Here is a 21906-nt window from a genome sequence, read left to right on the forward strand (position 1 = left end):
CCCTTCACCCTGACAGATCCCCCCACCCTCCTGCACTGCTGGACAGCCCTCACAACATCCTGGCCATGTCCAGTGGGAACCCTCATAGAGAAAAGGGATCACCTGGCCACCTCATTCCCACCCAGGTACTTCATCAGATGATTTCTTCAGGATGAAAAGAAACTATGGGGTCAATTATAAAGTTTCTCTTGAAGGATTAGCTGGATTGCCTTGTTACAGAGCTATTTAGAGAGGCATTAATTTCTCATGCTATGCAGGGGAACTGAGAAACACCCTTCCTAAAGAAGCCACTGTAGTTCCAGAAACACCCCAGCTCATTTCTGGCACAGAATTTCCCCAGACACATCTGTGGGTCTGGTCCTACCCCTCTTGGTGCTCCCAAGGAGCAACCTGCTTGCCAACAAGAAATGCAAGTCTAGCTGGAAGAGAGTATAAATTAGGAGAAGAAATATTGAGGGCTACATCTCATGCATAGGATGATTATGTGCACCAGGGATAAGAAATCCTGTCTCCTGTCCAGTACGTTAAGCTGGGATTTAGGAAACCCAGCGATTAAATGCAGGATCTGACTTTATACACAATCTTCATCATTTACTTTGTCTCAGTTCTTCATCAGTAAAACTGGAATAACAGCTCTTCCCCAAGCCACCGGGGAAATGAAAGAATAAACAAAGATTGTAAATTGCTCAAACACTGGGATAATCCTGATCATAAATATATGCAGAATGTTTTTATTTTTATTGTTTGCTCTGCAATATTGTTCATGAGGCACAGAGAATCACCATCCCTTGAGATCTGCTGAACATCCAGAAAATATATTATCAGAAAACCACAATGAAATCTAAGTGGTCTAAACCTCTTTTTTATGCCTATAACAGAACATTTCATATCTATATATTAATCACATTTCCTCTGCCATTCTACCACTCACAGTTCTCCATCTCCTATGAAATAGCTCTCCAGGATGTCTCTCACATAATTCGGTTTTGTTTTTAATGTATGCTAATGCTTTGAAACTGAATTTCATCCTTAATAAGTATTTCTTACACACACATTCTTAAATAAAGCACTCATTCTCTGGCATGCACTGTATTTTCCTAAGGAAACACTGCTGAAAGCTCTTGCACATTATTATTAGATTGAATGATCTTTGCCCACCTCTTTGCTAAAACAGGTCATGCTTTTGTCTGCATTCCAGTGAGCTTATGTTAGGTCCATAATAACCCCAACTCTTCCACATCACCTCCTTTATTAACCTAAATTTGCCCTCAAGGACAGCCCAGGAATCACCTATCAACTAACAGTGCTGGGAGTCAATCCCCATTTCCAGAAAAGCAGTGTTGATTAAGAACCCCCCCTGGCAAGAGGTAAGTATATGAGAGAAGACAACAGGGCTCACTTTAGTTCAGGAAATTTTAGTTGTTCAACTATTTTTTTAATCCCCAATCATGTTTCTTTTTTCTCCTTTTTAAAGAGCATCCTCTTCATAGAGCCAATAAACTCAGGAGAAACATAAGCAAACCCAGACAGATAAAGACAAGAGAAGAACATCGTGTTCATTTTCTCTTCAGCATAGAAGAAAATTGGGAGGAGGAGGGCAGGAAGCATTTCATAGAGCAGCAATATTCTGGTAGCTCTGCAGTAGAATTCACCAGACTCTGAAGATAAACCAACAGGGCTATTTGCTCTTTGAAATGCAGTAATTAAGGTCTGTGAACACAGGCTTAGGAACGTGTCACCCTGCAAACCCAGCAGCAGCAGAAGATAGGGAAAATACTATTAAGCTTGAGCTTTTGCATACATTTATTTTGCTGGGAATGCTAATCTCACTGAATTAAAAGCAAAGCATAGCAGTTTGGAGCTAAACCAGCCTGAAATGTGCAGCTGTACAGGTGTCACTTACGGTAGCACTGCTTTCCATCAGCCCCCAGCTCGAAGCCGGGATTACAGGCACAGGTGAAGGATCCCAGAGTGTTCACACAACGATGAGCACACCTGGCTCTGCCTTCTGCACACTCATCAATGTCTGCAGAGCAGGGAGAAAGGCAAAGACATTCACTCGGATATTAAAATAAAACATATTATTGCTCTACATGGACATGGCTGTGTGTCCAAACATCTGCTGAAAACGGCATCCTGATGTGAGCCTACAAAGGGCGGCATCTGACACATCCAGGAACACTGAAGTGACATTATTCCCCAAAACAATTTTTTTTTTCTAAACACCATTGACCTTGAACTTCTCAGAGTGAGTATCTACAACATCAAACATTATATTTCCAGTATCAGTCAAAGCAACTTGTTTATTGTTCCTGTAAAAGAGCAATGGCAAAAGATGCCACATGAACAACTCAGAAGCAAGTCCTTACTCTGAAATTATCACCAGGTCCTCCATGCCATTATATTTAAATTCATGGAGCAGGAAATAGCTGATTATTTTCTGAATGTCAAATGATCTGGGTTAAGTGGTGGCTGGGTTTCAGCAGGGATGATGGAGACAGAACTCCTCTGTCACATCCCTGAACCCTGCAGCTGCTTCTACAGCAGCACAGCAGGAGCATGTGCTTCAGCCAGAGGAGCTTCACCCCACTTGTAAGAAAAGAAAAAGGTGCAGAGCTGTAGGTGGAGAGGTTGTTCTTCCCCCAGTCCTCTGTCAAACAGTCTGTTCCTCACCTTCACATGTACTAGTCTGTGTTTTGGAGTTAAACACCACCAAAGTTGTCCATCTTCCTAAAATCTCAGTGGAGCATAAAAAAACTTTTAAAAAGTAACTACTGCAAAAAAAGCAAAGCAAAAACTTAAACTAAATACTGCACAGCTGCACAAAACACCAACCTCTGTGCAAAGAGTGGCATTGCACATGGCAAACCCCTGACCCACCTCCTGCTCCTTCTTGTTCCGACATTTGCCTTGTAAAATGCACATTATTTATTGCACCAATCCTGGGTCAGTGTCTTGCACACAGGAGGGAACAGTCTGGTGTGCAGCTCCTCACCTTTTATCCCAGCAAACCGCTTCCCAGGAGTTTTTTTCCTCCACATGTGCTGTGAGCAGTGCTGTACTCGTGGCCCCTCGTAGTTGAACACAAGCAGCCTGATGAATGCAATCAGGCTCCTTGCAAAGAGACGCCCCAGGCAGTGCAAACACCACACACGGGCTCATGAAAATTTCAGGACAAATGACAGCTTCTCTGAAGCAGCCCCGTGAGCAGCTGCTGCTTAGAATAAAATGGCTTATTTCTCCTTTTTCTGTAATTGTCAGCTTGCAAGTAGAGTACATTGGACAGTGCTGTAAATATTCTTGTCTCTTCTTCTTTTCAAAAATAATAATAAAAGGTTGGAAAACCCATAAACAGCCACCATCCTGCATGTGTTTCTTCCTGTCTTGGAAATGCAGCCAAAGTATGAGACTTCAGTTGCCCTCTGTCTCCTTCCAGCTTGGCTTCCAGAGAGTCAAATACCAGCTTGAATTTTGCAAAAGACATTGAATAACTTCTAGGAGGAAAAACCAATAATTGTATATCCATGGCAAGACATGCTGCTTAATGATTCAAAAGATTGTTGCCATGAGGCTGGGGAGAAAATTTGTTCCAATATATAACACTGCAAGTTAACTCAGTGCTTTAGTTTATACATAAATTAACGGAATTGTCAATGTGTATCTGAGATAAAACAAGTACCATGCTGACCCTACTGTTAAACCCACTGCTGTTTCCATCTAATAATCACCAGTGAAGTGTCTAAACTACTTGAAAACACTTTTTTTTTCAGTAACTTCCTCATGAGCTACCCCAGTAAGAGGGGAATTGCTGAGAGGTGTGTCATGCTACTCACAGAAAAGCTTCCAGGCACTATAAAATACTCAGGGTAGGAAGCAAGTATTTTGCAAGGCACCCAGCACCCTTTATACAAGATAATAATTTAAATATTGGCAAAATGTTGACCAAATTCTTAAAAGGAGGAGTTTAAAGTTAGTATCTGAATATGTATATTGATCCTGACTTGGCTGTTAAAAATCTGTGCACCATGAAGTCCACCAATGCTTTCAGTATATTGGAAGAGAAAAGCAGGTATTTTGATCTCTAATTCCCCCACATTTTGGGTCAGAGATGCTATAGATCTTTTTGACAACCTCAGACTAAATACAGGACTTTGGAATTCAACTTTTTAAGCCACTCTCTTTGGAAATCTTACACATCAGGATTTCTTCCTTCACAATAGTTTCTCCATTAATATGGAAACAGTTCTCCAGCTAAAAAGCCCTTTGAATTCTAAATAGGTTTTCAGTGACCTGGTTCAGAGTGTTACTTGAACCAATTTTCCAAGAGCTGTATCTGGGACATTATTTTAAAGAGAACACTACAACAATAACACCACAGCATCTACAAATCCAGATGCTCGAAAGCATGACTTAGGAGATCACGGAGGAGTTTTCATTACCAAAATGGTCCTTCAAGACTGTGGGTTGATGTGAATATCACAGAGAGAGAGAGAGAGAGAGAGAGACGCTGTTTCAAAATGCACACATATATTTGTGTAACACATTCCTCTCCACCCAGAGCTCAGTGAGCTCTGATTAATAACTTTCTTCACAATAAATAGTCCATAGTTTCTTACCTAAACAGGACTTTTTGTCTGCAGAAAGATAATGCCCTGGATGACACTCGCATTTTGCAATTCCTCCCGCGTTTTGACAGATTTGTGAGCATCCTCCATTCCCACTTGTGCAGGGGTCTATTGCTGAAACCAATTAGAGCACACTGTCAACTGAAAGGTCACTTTTTTGCCTGAAAATGGTCTTACCTGCCATTGTTACAATGAAGTAGCTGTAAGAGATTAGACTGGGGAAAAAAAATTGACAGACTTTGGTGTATAGTAAAGCCGTTGTTTTTCCGGATGTTATTTCCTCTGTTGCTGGACAATATTTTTCACAGAGCAGCAGCAATGCTTTAAACAGCAGGAAACTGAGCTTGTATTACACATGGGAAGTAGGACAAAAAAAAGTACATTTTATTCTTATTTTGTTGTACCTGAGCAGATTTCAAGAGTTCTCTAAACAACAGCAATTAGCACTCCAATATGTGTGAACCCATAAACACACACATTGGTGCAGTTCACCATGAGACAATGAATATTTAAAAGGCTCCAGAGGAAATAAACACTGAAGAGCCCCCAAAGACATCCTTCAGTCTATAAACATATGCCATTCATGTTGTACATCAAGGTTTTTCCCTTTTCTTGAACAATAACATACTTTTTCAAGGATAAGCCACTCTAAGGGACGAGTACTTAGAAACACTTTATAAAAAGTGCCTACAGAAGTCTCCAGCTCAAAGATTTCACTGTGTTTTATGGCTTTATTTCTGGAACACATAGCTGCTGGAAGCATACCTAGGTATCTGCCCAAATAAAGACTTGGCACACACCAAAAGAGACCTGCCAGGACTTTTTAGACAGGTCTGATTTGGGTTAAGATCTGATATTCTGCACCAGGCTGAGGTTTTGGGTTGGAGTACCCATTACGCCAACATACTGGTGAATAACACTCTGCAGGTAAATTTGGAGGACACCTTCAAAATGTGTCTTCTAGAGTTCTGCTTAGATTCAATTGAAGCTTTTTAAAATTTATGCTTATTTCCTTGCAATTCAAGCTCCAATTCAGTTTTAGCATTTACTAATTATTGTCTGATTTGAGACATTTGACCAGTATTCCTCACTCGCCTCCAGCCCAACATCTCCTTCCCAAGCTCTGTAAAAGCCACCTTCTATCAGAGCCCCAGGGAGAAAATCAACATCAGTTCCACAGCACTGGCAGTGGAGTCAGGGTTTGAGGAACCCTGGACTGAAGGAGTTTTGATCTAGACCTTGCTGCTTTGCTCTTCCAGTGGCTATCCATATATATGCCGGAGAAGGGAATAGGAGAGAAAGACCTCTGCTTTCTGCAGATACATTTAAACATGGGGTAGGTTTTTTTTATTTCCTCCAATTTTCACTTTTCTGTACAGGCAAGAAGCATTTTGTGCCACAGTTTGTGCAAAGGAGGATGTTGCCCCAGAACACCTTCAAAGTCCCTCACGCCACCATCTCAAGAACACAACCATTCCAGTCTGCAAGGCTGAGTTTGACTTGACAGTATTTAAATAAATAAAAAAACCAAAACAAAACCATTGTTAGGGATGTAGAACTGAAATTGGACTTCTGACACCACAGGTTGCAAATAGGTTTCCAAGGAACAGCAGCACTTCATCGTACATGACACTTTCAAGGCTGACAACTTGGCTCTGCAGCTCGACAATTTGCACTCTACAAAGGATTTAGCTTCAAGCAAGAACTCACTCCTTGCTGATATGAAATATTGAGTTATTTGCTGATTCTTTTTCTATTTGGGTAAATTAAATGAAATCACTATCAAACAGCATCTGTTAAACCTGCATATTATAGAGGTTTTCAGAGCAGCTAGAGCTTTAATTTGAGAATGATTACAGCAGAGAGTAAAACTTGTAATGCTCTGTGACATGACAACAGGCAAACAACAAATTATATGGTAGACGGTAGTAAAACATAGTAATTTGAATAAAGATAGCAGCCTTGGAAGTCCTTAGATGAAACAAAAGTTTGTAAAGGAAAGATCTTCAGGACATAAGGCAATCACTGATTGACTTGCTTTCCAGTGACATATTTGTTCCTGGTATAGGCAGGTTTCAGGAGAAGCTAAAAATGATTCATTAGTGTTCTTTTTCCTACACATTTTGCTCTTTTTTTTTCACTTAATAACTTCAGTAGATAACAGACTCCATCCTACGAAGATCTAATCCAAGCTGTCAAACACTACGGCAAAAAATTTACTGGAATGATTTGATTTCCCAGGTGTCTCAGGACAGAGAATCACGAAACGCTGTGGGTTGGAAGGAACTTTTAAGATCATCTCATTCCACCCCCCCGCCATGGGGAGGGACACCTTCTGCTAGGCCAGGTTGCTCAAAGCCCCATCCAACCTGGCCTTGAACACTTCCAGGGATGGGGCAGCCACAGTTTCTCTGGGCAACCTGTCACCAGAGAAGAGGTTTCCCAGATACCCAGGAACCTCGTGTGAGAAAGCCATGGTGATTGCACTGATCTCAGACAGCACCAAATGCCCTTGGTGCAGTGTGAGTATGAGCCCTGCGTGTGCTGTGGACCTTCCAGACCTTCACTGCAAGGCTGCAAAGAACAGGGTCTCCAGTCCTGCCTGCCATGACCTCTAGAGCACATAAAGAAAGAGAATTGGGCCTTATCAAATTAACTTCCTTGTTCACAGTAATCATGACTCTACACTGGGGAAAACTTAAAGTGGGTAAGATTAAAATTGCTAGGCTTGAGTGTTTCTCTATGGCTTTTCAGGGCTATGGGGTGCAGCATTAGCTCCCAAGGAGTCTGCAAGCATGAATTCACACCTGCAGAGCAGCTACACCTGCTGTGGTAAATACCCTCATGATGCTGAGCTTTCTCCATCCAAACCATGCCTACAGCAGCCATGCTTTGTGGCTGGAAATTACAAGTTCACCTCCTCCCACCTTTTCTACTTAAAACACCTCTGATTGCCAACCCAAATGTGTTCATGGCCACTTCAGCCTCATTTGTTCCTGTAAAAATCTTGTCCATTGGTTCAACTAGCACTTTTCTCTCCCAGGCATTCATTCACTAAGGTATTTATGGGGGAAGAACATCCTACTTGGTATTAATTTTGCAAGCTGAGCTCTGCTTACAGAGCCTCCTCCCTCTGAGCTCAGCTGCCCTCCTGGGGAGGCTGCACTGATTTATTTTGATTTCCACGCCCTGAACACAGGTAAGCAGGCACCCAGGCCAGATCCAGGCAAGGTCTCACCTGCAGAGCTGACCCTGCCCCTTCTCCACTGTTCAATAATTACTAGCTGGTGACAAATCACTGCCTTTGGTGAGGGGCTGACCCTCATCAGCCCCACGATGTGAGGGAGGGAACAGCAGTGGCAAAACCTCCCCCATCAGGGGTCCCAGCCTGCTGGTTTGGCTGCTGAGCTGAACCAGCAGCTGGCAGCTGGGATAAAGCATGAGGTGGCACATGGAGGTTTGAGCTGCTCCGTGGCCACCCAGGGACAACTTTCACCTCCCCAGGCATTGCCACAGTTAAACCCCACTGATCCAACCACTGTCCTACCACAACACCATAAAAACCACCAAAAAGCTCTATGCAGCTTTCTGCACATGGCTTGGCAAAGGACATCTGGAGTGCCAGAGGCAGCGGAGGAGACACAAGAGATTTGGAAACAGGATGGAGGACAGCGGAGCAAGGTTTCTGATGCTCTCTCTGCACTAAAGCTCCCCTTTTCCAACTTTTCCTGATAATCTCAGGGACAAAACCCAGCCACCCTGTGAGAGACAGAGAGGTCAGCCTGCTGTGGGTGCTCACTGAGGCACAGTCTCTGCAGAGGGCAGGATTTGGGGGGGCCAAAAGCGAAGGGCGAGCGCTCGCTGCACACGGCGGGAGCTGGAATCAAGCTGAACAGCAGGATTTACTTACACTTCATACACAGCATATAAAATCTCTGAGCAGAAGAGGAGCCATATGGAAACGGTTTTGTGACAGGGATTTTAGTGCAATAAATCCATAAATTTGGCCCTATCTTTCTCTGGCATATTCGAGGGTATGAGTGTGTGAGCTTGCGTTGGGGAATGGGGGGGCTGCCTTAAAAACTGATGAATATTTTGAGATATATGAGAAAAGAAAAGCAACAATCAAACCCAAAGGTAGCACTGCTGTTCTGCTTGCGAGAGTGCTTATAAACGTGAAGGGGAGGATGAATGAATCAGACTGTGATAAGCCAAAAGCAGATAAAGAAAACACTTCATGTAGCATAAAACATGTTATACAGGGCAACTCTATATACAACTTGATGAGTAATAAAATGTTAGAGTTAAAACATGATTAAGTTCCTAACCTATCTCACCATTGTCAGTGTGCAAGGAGCAGCCAGGGGTCTACGAGGCCAAAATCTTGTTTGAAGTTGTGATTCAATGTGAACTTCACACCTCAAACACGTGTCATTTTAAAACCCTGTTAATAAGTGATTCCTAAAGCTCCTTTTGGAGAGCAGGGGGAAATAGGAATGAATACAGTGACCCAAAACACCAGCCTGGGGTCTTTTAAATTGCCTTTACTGTGTGTCTCTGGGCACGTAGAGCAGGACTTACCTTCACAGGATTTGGCATCCCTCCTCAGCTGGTAGCCTGGCTGGCACTGGCACTTGTAGTGGTCCTCGAGCTGAACACACTCCTGCTCACAGCCCCCGTTGTTAACGCTGCAGGAATGGAGGGCTGGAGACAAGGAAGCAAGGGAGGAATGCACGTCAACAACCTGAGAAACTTATTTCCTATTTTAAATATATAAATGACAGTAAAAACAGCCAAACTGCTTTCATAAATGCACCTGTCCCATCCCCTGAGTGATTACCCTCCCTTGTGTTCACGGGGCTTGTCTGACACAGTGTCCCACACCGGTGGAAGCCTAATTCCAGTGAGAGGCAGGTGAGATCTAAGGGCTGTAATGCTGACTGAAGCACAGCACCCTTTGATCTGACAGCACCAAAGCGCTGAGAATCCACTGAGGTAAGGAGGGGAGGAAAAGAGCAGCCCTGCTGGCACTTGCCCAATGATTGCTTTTTTCTCTCCTTGCTTTCATTGATTAAAAATAATAATAATAATAAAAATTGTCTTTCAGGCTGATTTCCTCAGCCTTGTGCATAGGAAAATGCAAACGACAGGAGCCAAAAGCTCCACAGGACAGATTTACAAAGCAAACCACAGGAACAGAGGGTCTTCAGTACATCTCAAAAGACGCTGCTTCTTTCACCCAAGCAAATTAATATTCTTTTTTGTTCAACACATATCCCTGGCCTCTGGAGAAACATTTCTCCTCCTGCCAAAATATGTTCACACACACCCACACCTATTCACACGCTGCATGTAAAAATAAGAGTGATGGTTTGAAGCTGCTATTGTGCTGTATGGATGGAAGTGTGACTGTGTGCATGGCTGAATTTACATATATTTTAACAGCAGGGATGTAGAATGTAGAGATTTAAACTAGATATTAGGAAGAAATTCTTGACCCGGAGGGTGGTGAGGTGCTGACACAGGTTACCCAGAGAAGCTGTAGATGCCCCATCCCTGAAAGTGTCCAAGGTCAGGTTGGATGGGGTTTGGAGCAACCTGGGATAGTGGAAGGTGTCCCTGCCCATGGCAGGGGGGTAGAATGAGATGATCTTTAAGGTCCCTTCCAACCCAAACCATTCTGTGATTTTATGTTCTCTGCAATTCCATGTTCTCCGTGAGCAAATGAAAAGACTATTTGGTCGTTCAGGGAAGGCACCAAACTTTGAACCCAATGAAATTCATCAAAGAGCTTTGATATTTATTTTAGGAATATTCATATTAATCTGTAATTCATTTATCTGGACTCATTTATCTGTAATAGACATTAGCAAACGTTAGACACAAAGCCTGCTCCAGGATTCGTTTCACCCTATGCCACCAATTAGCAAATACTGAGTGTGTGCACTCAAGTATGTGATAAAAGGCGAAAAGAAAAGCAAATTTTTACATTCTCCTGGATGCACACCCAGCAGGAGGCAGGAGGCACCTCACTGCACAAGGACCTGACCCAGCTTCTGATCTCCATCTATGCCCATGAACCTCCTGCCCTGTTAGCGATGGAACTTGAAAGCAGCTCTGTGTCTACACGGGAGGCAGCAGACCCCATACACTCTGAGTTTCCAGCTTCCTGCACATTTGTATCCAAAGGCCTGTTTTTTCAGCAAGAATATTCAAATAAGATGAAAATATTTCAGAAGATGAAAAGCATCTTAAAACCAAGTGACAGAATATACATCTCGGTTTTTAAAAGTGCCATTTTCCTCCCTCCTTTCCTGGGCACAAGCCAATCTGGATGCAAGAGGAGACGAGCAGCAACCTGTCGTGATGAGAATTTTGGAGGCTTCGAAGGCAGAAGGGCACAGGTGTGGAGTCCTGTGCCAAGAGCTTGTGCTGGCGAGGCCGTTCATCCCAGTCCGGAGTGGGCTCTGCCAGTGGCCGGGGAGCCAGAGGTTCCTCCGGAGCAGCCAGGGCAGGTTTATCACGGCTGCTGCCGAGGCATCACACTGGATACATGAGAGGAGGTGCCAGACTGAAGCAGAAGAGCCTCCGGGGACAGAACAGGATGGATTGTGCTTGTGCTGCCAAGCGCTGTCTGATCAGAAAGAGGGAGAGACTCGGCACGACATGAGTCTAATTCCACCTGTCTTAAAGGGGCTTGTGGCTGGAGGTCTGAGCACCTCCACAGGGTCTGGGAAGAAATATGGAATGCCCTCTGCTTTTAAGGAATTACTTCTGAAGTTTGGTGGAAAACCAGCCCCTCTGTGAAGCACCAATAGGAACGGTGGCACAGGCACGGCCATGGCTCTTTGCCGTGTCTGGGAATGCCAAGAGAGGGAGGCAGCGTTGCTGGAAGGGGGACAGAGGTGGGAGGCATCATGCAGGAAAGACAAGGGTCATAGAATCATGGAATGGTTTGGGTTGGAAGGGACCTTAACAATCATCTTGTTCCAACTCTCTGCCCAGGGCAGGAACACCTTCCACTAGACGAGGTTGCTCCAAGCTCTGTTCAGACTAGTCCTGAACATTTCCAGGGATGGGGCAGCCACTGCCTTTCTGGGCAACCTGTGCCAGGGTCTCACCATCCTCACAGCCAAGAATTTTCTCCTAATATCTAATGTAACCCTGCCCTCTGTCAGTTTGAAGCCCTTTCTCCTTGTCCTGTCACTACATGTCCTCATAAAAAGTCCCTCTCCAGCTTTCTCATAGGCCTGATCTCCTGATAGTTGAGAAACACACATTTCTCAACCCATTAGTTTTTTATAATGGTCATATTTTGAGAAAGAGCTGAGTCTGAAGCCATAGTTAGATGCATGTATAGCAACCAAGGGGTTAGAACATGAAATCTCTTCAAGACTATGTTTTCCATCACCTTAAATCCAAGCTTAGCAATGTAAGAACTGTAACTTCAGAAATACGGTGCTTTTATTTATGTGGGAAAACATAGATTATAGAGTTGTAGAGATATTTTCTTTGTTACTTCCTCTGTTAAGAGCCTCAGTGTGCTAAAATCTCCATAAAAGCCTGCATCAGACATCAAAGATAACAGCTGGCACCAGAGATGAATCGGGGTCTAACAGCCAGGCTTTGCTTTCACTTCTAGGAGTTCAAACAGGAATGAATTCCAGTGAAGACAATGACTCTACAACAATCCAAAACCACAGCCTGATACTACAATAAACATGTTCTTTCTGAGCTTCAGCTTTTCCAGATAGCAGTTAGTTAAGCTCCAGTGAAGCCAAATTCATTGCAATAACAAAATCAAGGCATTACGAACAAAACAAACAAAAAATTGGACAGTGTTACCTCTGTTTATTCTAATTACCTAATTTGTAGTGAATATTTGGTCTGGCACATATATCTAAAAATGAATTAGATATTGAGCAAAATTTGTGGGACCTAAAAAGCTAAAGAAAGAAAAGGATCATTGGAAAAGATGGGATTCTGGCACGACACAAAATATCAGATATTATCAAAGGATCCAAGAATGAAGTATTTTACATTCACAAACTGGTTTTCACTGAACAAGGGAATTTATTTTGGAGGTTCTTTGCCTTAGGGTAAAAGCAGAAGTTTCTAATGAGAGCAGGAGGAAGAACAAACAGATTTCCTCCATCCATGTACTTTGAGGATCATACTGGCAATGGAAGGATGAAGCACCAGCGACTGGTCAGGATCCCAAACACACTATGATGACATGGCAGGAGGACCAGACTCACTGGAAAGAGCTTGTGACAGAAGTTCATTAATATTCCATGAATCACATGAGAAAGTAGCTTATCCCAAGTTTTTGAGTCTTCACATGTAGGCTGAATATCTTATAAGATGATAGATCCACTTCCTTATGTATGGGAGACGTCCAAGCCATCCAGGCTGAAAAATCTGCTTCCCCTCAAATGATTTTGGCACTTTTGCTCTCAGAAACACAGGGTTGCCAAAAAAGAAAAAGAAGACGTGGAAAGAATGAATGCAACAGCAATCTGGGCTGGGCTCATCTGAAAAGCCTGTCTAAAGGGATGATTGTTTCTTATTTCTGCAGCTGAGATAATCACCTTCCATAAACAGCACAGTGCTGGAATGTAGTCCCTTTTTATTCTCAGCGTGTGGGAGAGATCGTTACACCCTCTAAAGCATCCATGGAAGAAATACTGTTGCTAATCCAAGCCCTATTTGAAATGCTACATATTCTGTTTAGCTGCACGAGGTCAAAAGAGAGGTGCATTACTGGGTTTACTTCTCGATCAGATGAGTGGTGAAAGCTGAATGTATAACCTTGGGCAGCAGAAGAAACGAACTCTCCATCCCCAACAAGCACCTCTGCCCAAATCCCAGTTCTCGGCACTCCTGGATTACTGGTTTATAGGAAATGCTTCTCATCAATTAGTATCTGTCTTGTGCTCCAATGCATTAGAGCTTATTATATCCATTTATTTTGGTGTCTTGCCTAAGCAGCTGAAACAGAACTCAATATCCTCTGTCAGTATTGTGAAAATCCATTATCATGATAGCAGCTCTTTTTGAAACTCACTCCTGACTCTCATCTTAGGATTTATTTCTGTGTCTCCTTGATAATTTCTGAGATATTGAAAACAAAACTGATCACTGCATGAAGTATTTTAATAACTTCTTGAGAATACTTACATTTGTGAAATGAAAACTTTTTCTCTGATACTGTTCCCAGCTCTGACAACTCCAAACTGAGCTTCTTGATTATTTGGACCTTGAGAAAACTTTGCTAATCTATGTCCACAGAAAGTATTACATATTGCAAAGGCAAAGTCATTCAACTGCCATAATATCTACTTTTTGCATTTATCATTCAGTTTATCGTGCTCTTTTCCCCCAAAGTCACTTCAGTCTTTTTTTTGTATAAAATTCCCTCTCCACCACAGCTAAAAATGAGACTATTCAGAGAAAGTCATGTAACTCAAACCTCACTTTTTTCACTTCTGGGTCTTCCCTGGTCAGATCTGATCAGAGAGAGAAAAAATTCTCTTTTAATTCACAGAAAAACACTACTGTTTCTAGTTAAATACGAACCACTCTGCTTTTACATAATTTTTTCTCTAACAATAGTGTTTCCTACCCATTCCTTCACTAAATAAGATAATCAAGAAAAGATTGAGACTTTACCATATTTTTAATTGCAGTTAATTACCAAAACACTGAAAAGTCTCTCTATGTGATAAACCCAACAAAAAAAGTATATTTTTAACTAAAAAACCCCCAAACCATTACTCCCACAGCTTGAGCACGGGTACCTCTTGTGTTCTAGTTGCATCAGTGAATGTACTGCTGTGATAATACCAGGAATGAGTGATGACATCCCTGGCTGATGTTAAGCACAACCAAGGGACTTTGAGCAAGAACTGAGACAATGACCAGTGTGAGTGAACTTATTCTGCAGATGTGGTCTGACCACACTTGACTGTTCTTCTCATATTACTTCAAATCAGGGTTAAAAATTTAAACAAATGATGCCCTTCTCCTCTTTCCAGACTAAAGAACATTTTAATCTTTTTTTTTCAGAATTCAGCAACTTGACTTCTGTACTGATTTAAATGCAATACAAGGACTGTATATTTTATATTATTATTTTTAGCAACATGAAGAATTTACTCTGTTATGTCTTGTTTGAGGGCTCAGAGTCCAACCTAAGAAACACAGGGTTTATTTCTAATGGCTGCTAATCCTCTCCACTTAAATGGGCAGCGTGTCACAGGCTGAACTGCTGAGCCCAGTGGTGCTGTCACTGACATGAGCACACACAGGGTAACTCCACACTGTAAATCACAGAATCATTTAGGTTGGAAAAGATCTTTAAAACCATCGAGTCCCAGGACAGGGACACAAAGGACACAAAGGACAAAACACTCAGAATTCAAAAAATGTCGTCATTTGACATGAAAACACTGTATTTCTTTCATGCAAAACAGAAGGAATTTTCACAAATATGGGACACCATCACTGCTTTTTGTTCACAAAAAAATCAAACAAAAAAGGAGTAAATTTGGCAATACCTGAGCTCTTGCAAGCTGCTTGAAGTGGGATGGATAATGACACCCTTTGTGAATTAGTAAAAAACTAAGACCAGGGAAGTCTACAAACCTTTGCACTTGGACAAAGACAGGTTTAAGCAGAGAAAAACAACGTTTTGGAAGTAGGTGAAGTGCTTGTTAATGCCTCCTTACCGATGCAAGTGCGTCCGTCGGCGTGGAGCCGGAATCCCGCCCGGCACTGGCAGTGGAAGGAGCCGGGAGTGTTGACACAGCCTTGCTGGCAGCCACCGTTCACCACAGCACACTCATCCACATCTGGAGAAGGAAGGGAGATGGTGAGGAAGGCTTATAAGGGAGCCCCAGCACGGGCACACCCCGGTTCTCCTGGACAGCACGTGGCTCACACATAACGCAGCCCCTGCACTCGGCCTGGGCTGTTTTTTGCTTCACTTCGGCGCCGTAAACAGGGCAAAGAAAATCAGAATTTTATGGCATTTTTTCCAAGTTCCTGTGGGCACTGCCTCTGTAGTCTCTACTTCCGAAGCCCTTGTTAAGTAGAGTGATTTGTGACATGGCTGTTTCCTTGGGGCCAAGAGAAAAATACAGGGAACGAGTTAGGGTTAGATAACATCTGAGCTTGTAGGTACCAATGGTCAAAACATATGGCTTCAGTAAAAATTTGCTGTATGAAGATTTGCTTCTGCATCAGGCCTTTAATCCTATTAGCTCCTGAGGGTACAACCACATACAAGTGACATAAATGGAAAAGAGCCATGCTCTCCATCACCATTATATTTTCAACCATGGAATGCACAGAGAGCTTAACAAGCAAATTTTAAAATTTTGTGCCGCGTTTTCTGTGACTCTTGTCATAGAATCATAGAATCACAGAAGGGTTTGGATTGAAAGGGACCTTAGAAGCTTATCTTATTCCAACACCCTGCATGGGCAGGGTCATCTTCCACTAGACCAGTTTGCTCCAAGCTCCATCAAGCCTGGCCTTGAACACCGTCAGGATGGGGGAGAACGTTGTCCCTTGATCATAGTTGTGTTCACCTGAACTTTCCACAGCATCTTCTCTGATGACCTCCCAAGAAAATGATGTGAGTTCCTGTTGATACCTTTTCTGAAGCTAAGCAGGTATCATTCCATATTTCACATTTTAGGGGACTACATTCAAATGAAGAGGGAAATGAGCATTAAACCAACTTGAGAACACTGCTGTAATGTTATCTCTGAAAATGATGGACAATGATGGACAAAGATCAAGAACAGTTTAAGTAAACAGGTGAAGGTCTGAAACAGACCCACAAAACTAAATTTCCAAAAGTATCATATAAGCAGTTTCTGCATCTTTTCAGCAAAGCCGAGCTGCTGTAAATAGCAGTTGATTGGCATGTTGACACCCTTACCTTAAAAATCAACACAGAGGTCACTGAAAATAAGGGTCAATTAGTCCATTCCCTGAAAAAAATTCAGCTGGCAGGTTTTGGCCTAGAATTTGTCTGCCCTTTCCATAACAGTCCGAAGGGATAACACTCCACCTCCCACCATCTCACCCAGGGGCAACGCTGGTACCGAATTATCCCAAACACCAAAGACATTCTCCTTCCAAAGCCAAACCTCCCTCCTGCAACAGACATCTAAAAGGAACTCCCCTTTCAACACTAAAGCCTCTTGTTGATTTAATTGCCCTTTACATCATGTTCTGAAATCATTTGATGAGGGGCAAATCCACAAGTGCTCCTGTGGGGAAACGAGCCGGCAGTGAAGGGGTTTCCCTCCCATATTGGCCTTGAGGAACAAGGGGTCTGGCTTTCATATCTTTGCTGTGGGTATATCTGCTTTGCATTTAGCTTTCATGGTTAACATATTTTTAATGCTTTTATGTTTATTCCATTTTAGAAAATCTAATCAAAATTAAATGAAAAGGGAAGTTTTAAAGATGATTTGGAAATGCACAACATCCCAGTCCTAAGGACATGTATTTATAAAGTTATATTTTAATACTTCACATGTGAATTTCCCTCACCTAAAATGAAGTCCTGGTGTTGACTGGTGTTTAAATTCAGACCATTTGCTAACATGAACCACTTTTTTATACTTCTGCTATATTTGCCATTTTATTAGACTGTATACTACATACATTTTCTACTGCCTGGAGACATCTGGAATTTCTCCTTTTTTTTAAACAGAAACTTTGCTTCTTAAAATGTAAACAGTAAATAGAAAATGTTATTCAACTTGTTGAATTTCATATTGTTAAGAACCAGCCTGAAAAATGCCAGGGCAAAATCAAACCCAGGAAACTATTTGTATTGAGTATCTGAGAAACAAAATTAGAAAAAAGACTCAGAAAAATAGAACAAGGAATCAGCTGAACTATATAGTATGCCACATTCTAGTATTTATACCTCAATAAACTCAAACACTGGGAGCTTCAATATATTCATTTTATGGGCTACAATCAGCTGCAGATTTTCTCTCATACACCAAATGCAGTTTTAAGTTAGAATACTGGCACTTACAAAGGAGAAAAAATAGTCCAGATAATAAAAATGAGCTTGAAGTTAGTGCTATTCATTAGTCTCGATCTGAAGATTTAAAAGAAGGGACTTGGTTTAAAGGGAGCCCAGCAGCTCTTCCTTCAGTGGTATTTCCCTCATGCTGGCACATCCCAGAGAGCCATAAAGCAATGATATTGCTAAAAGGCAATATAATTCAATGAAAAATAAAAGATCCCACAATACTTGTACAGTTGAGCTGGATCTACCCCCACCCTGAGACTCCCTGCAGCAAGTGGGGGGAAACCAGAGGCGAGACCCTCAAACCCACAATGCAACTCCACGACACCACATGAGCAGCAAACCTGGTGACAGATGATCCCTTCCAGCCTCAGCCTTCCTCTGCAAGATCAATATTTTGAGGATTATACGCTGAAAGATTCCTTCACATCCCACAGATAAAATCAAGAATAATGCAAGGTGCTGTCGCCTTTCTGTGTCTCCTCCATCTCCAGGCCAGGAAACAGCTTCGCCCACAGTTACAGCAGAAAAATTCCTTAATTATTTTGTCTGGGGAGCGGTCTGGAAAGCAGACACTGATCTAAGTGCTTGAACTGCACTTGAAAGTTTTAAAATTCCAAACTCTTTGGACTTTTACGTTTGAACTGCTATGGTAGTAAAGGACACACACAGCAAGAAAATAACAGCCTATGCTGCTGTAGGCACACAAATAGCCACTGATTTTTCTACATGGGAATAGCTATAAAAAGATGGAAATATTCTAGAATAATGAATGTATAAAACTATTTTTAAGTATTCCAGAAATATAAAGTCATTATATTATAATTCTAGAATACTATGGGACTATGGAAGGTTGTATCTATGACTAAATTTGGATTAGTTTTCACTGCAGATCCAGCTGAAACACCTACGTGCTCAACTTTCCATAGTTACAACTTAGGATGCTTATCTGAATAACCTGAATTTCAAGCCACTCATGGCTTGCTTATCACAAGTCAGACTATGATGAAAGCAACTGAATTCTCACAAAACAGAGGGAAAGCAATCCACAGAGACAAGAGGGGAAATGAGAACTGTGTGCTGTCCCCCAGGCTGCCTTGCCAAGGGGATTATACTGCTGGGTGACCAAAGCAGAGGTGGCACTGTGGATGTTCTCCTTCTCATTCTCAGAAGATTTCAACAGAGGTGCCTTATAGTGGGATTCCCCACTGAAGATATCTCCCTGTGTTCCTGTTTACCCACTTTTCATCGGGAACAACCTGGGAGGAATAATCTGGTACTCAATACAAGCCAATAGTCTGTGTGTTTCCAAGATGCAAAGTATTTTAGCCATCCTGACATGCATCTTTCAGGTCTCTTCATGCTTCTGAGGTCTGTGCATTTGGACTGACTTTCCCTCCATCCCATCACAAGGTACATCCCAAGTTCTGAACACGGGAAAAGAGGATGCAACGTACAAATGCCCAACCCACTGTCAGCACTGTGCCCTTTCCAAGCTGAAGGAGTTACAGGTTGTGAAGTCCACCACACCCCTGACTAAGGGACCTGCTAATCTTCAAGGAGCTTTGTCCCTAATTGATTTGAGGAGCCACACTGGCAATAGTCTGTTTTCTCTGCCCAATGCAGAGCTGTGTGACTGCTTGTTTGGAATTCAGGGTCATCACATCAGTGGCTTTTTTCATATCATTACTAAAATGTTAGGAACAGCTATGATCAATCAGTTCCTAAAAAATACACCAACAGTGGTGTTAAACACTGGTAAATACTAAGCCTGAAATCATGTTTTTTACAAAGGAAAAAAAAAAAGCAAGATGCTGCCAGATCAATTCCCTAACTAATAGCTTTGCTTTTATAAGAAATGTAAACAATATACAGAACTAAATCCCAAGAGAAGGAAAAAGACTGTTCTGATGGCAGCAGGACTGCGTTTTTGCATTATCCTCTCAATTTTTATGATATTCCCCTCTTTTCTGACCATGCTGAGCAAGACACGGACTACTTTTCAGCTCCCAGTTTTTAAGTTCTCCACTTGGAACAGCCCGGCAGCACTTGCAGGTCAAGAGCTGCAACAGGCACATCCTTAAAAGTGCACGTAAACACCTGAAGGATCACATTTTGAGAATCCTGAATGGAAAGAGAGATGATGTGCCAAGGGTATCCCAGGGATGGCATTCACACTGAGGACAATGCCAAGAGCACCACGTGAAGTCCAAGTGGGCACAGGGTGACAGCAAAGTTTAACTCTCAGGGAGCTTCACCGAGCCAGTGGCATTGCTTCAGGGTGACAAATGAACAGGATTTCTCTCTTGGATATAAAAACACGCACAGATTGAGAGCTGTTCAAAGCCAGTACTTTCTGACAGATAAACAGAGACAAAATTTCCTCTTCCCAGTGCCCAAGCAGTGATGGAGAAAGAAACCAGAACTGGATTGTAACGACTTCATAATTTAGATGAGATATAAGGAAAAATATTAGATTAGATATAAGGGGAAAAAAAGGGTTGTAAAGAACTGGAACAGGCTGCCTGGGGCAGTGGTGGAGTCACTGTCCTGGAAGTGTGGATTTCACACTTGAGGATATGGTTTAGTGGTGAACATGGTGGTGATGCTGGGCTGACAGTTGGACTTGATGATCTTAAAGGTCTTTTCCAACCTTAACAATTCTATGATTTCAGGATTATATTTATCTATTTATTTATTGTTTTTTGGCAAAAGCTCTTTACTTTAGCAAGCAAAGAACACCACAGAGAGGCAGGAACCAAGGAGTTCTGAACATCACCCACCTCACAAACAACAGAGACTTCCTATGGATGAAAATATTTCTGTCCAGCTGGGAGCTGATGTAAGAACCCTTTCTGTGTTCTTGCTGGCACAGTCACCTGCACCCAGGGACCCAAACCACCACAGTGCCATCTGCAGATCTGGCCCAAACGACTTTCACAGAAGCAAAACTACACCCTTTTTAGCAGAAATCCTGAGAAATACTACATAATATTGGAATGAATGACACACACACGTTTCCATTTCCCAGCGACCACAATCCCCCAGCTCGCTGCAGAAAGGATGTGACCAGCAAAAGCAGAGAAACACAAAACCCTGCTTGTATTTTACTTAGGAGACAGTTTATTCTGGTGGTTTTTAAGTCAGATTATAATTAAAAATAATTATAGTAATTATAGTAAAAAAACATGACCAAAAAGAGGAAGCATGGTCTAATCTTTGCAGGATTATCTCAAAATTCAGTAAAATCAGGTTTTGGCTCCTCTTTACCCAGGGAGTTCTGCAGCTCGTTGGTCCCCACATGACATTGTGGGGATCAGCCAGTTATGATGGTGATAGAGAAAGAGAGGAGATTGGATCTTAAGTAAAGAACCACAACGAGAAATCTTAAATGCCTCTATTTAAAATTATCACAAGTGCATAAACTGTTCAACTTGAACATTCACTTGGAAGTAAGTTCCAACAATCTGTCTTATCCCTCCCTTGCCCTGACCAGCTCCCCCATCTCTTCAGCTGAAGATCTTTTAGTACATCTGACATGAAAACTCTGATTGTTTGCTATTTAACATGCTATTTAAAATCAACAAAGATGCATGACAGTGCTTTCCCTTCTGTTATTTGTAACTACACTATGACTACTCTCTTCTATATATTCCAAAGGATGTTTAAACCTCACACAAGTTATGAAGTGAAAATATCATATGGTCTTTCCCCACTAATTTACATGGTGTATTTTACACATTAATTTAGTGTGCCTCTAAATTAAATAATTTATGCACTTAAGGGAAGGAAGGGAAACAGACTTGGTTCCCAGCCATTCTTAACTTGATCACAAAAGTCAGAAATTATTCTATAAAAGTAAAACTGAAAATAAGACCTTGTTATTGCTATAAGTAAGTAAATTTATAACAGATTAAACTCATATCTTCCTTTAAATCACAATCTCTCAAGTCTCAAGCTTAAAAATGTCCGTAATTTGACAACCAGTGTGAATCCTTTCACAAATGCACTCATTGCTAAGCAGGACATAATTTGCTCTTGCAGCAGAAGTTTTTTAAAGGATCTCTCCTGCTTTACTAACTCTAAAGTGGTTTCCAGGGTTTGAAACTTTGATTGGATGAGGTTTGAAACTCCTGTTACTCGAAAAATATTTGTCCATCTTTTCCACCATGAAGGAAGTTTGACACTGGCACTGACTCGAGGAAGTAAAATACAAGT

At 42.0% G+C, this 21906-nt stretch overlaps 1 protein-coding gene across 1 annotated transcript in view; it reads right to left on the bottom strand.

Annotated features, from left to right (window-relative positions):
- LOC113968745 (multiple epidermal growth factor-like domains protein 6) overlaps positions 1-21906 on the bottom strand; it is a 194654-nt gene that overhangs the window by 54979 nt on the left and 117769 nt on the right. Inside the window, exons 6-9 of the mRNA XM_027685574.1 lie at positions 15356-15478; positions 9207-9329; positions 4617-4739; positions 1904-2026 (exon numbers count right to left, since the gene is read on the bottom strand). Coding sequence (XP_027541375.1) covers positions 1904-2026; positions 4617-4739; positions 9207-9329; positions 15356-15478 — 492 coding nt within the window. The remainder of the gene's footprint in view (positions 1-1903; positions 2027-4616; positions 4740-9206; positions 9330-15355; positions 15479-21906) is intronic.

Source organism: Neopelma chrysocephalum, unplaced genomic scaffold (assembly GCF_003984885.1).
Source record: "Neopelma chrysocephalum unplaced genomic scaffold, ASM398488v2 Primary Assembly neopelma1_69, whole genome shotgun sequence".
Lineage (NCBI taxonomy): Eukaryota > Metazoa > Chordata > Aves > Passeriformes > Pipridae > Neopelma > Neopelma chrysocephalum.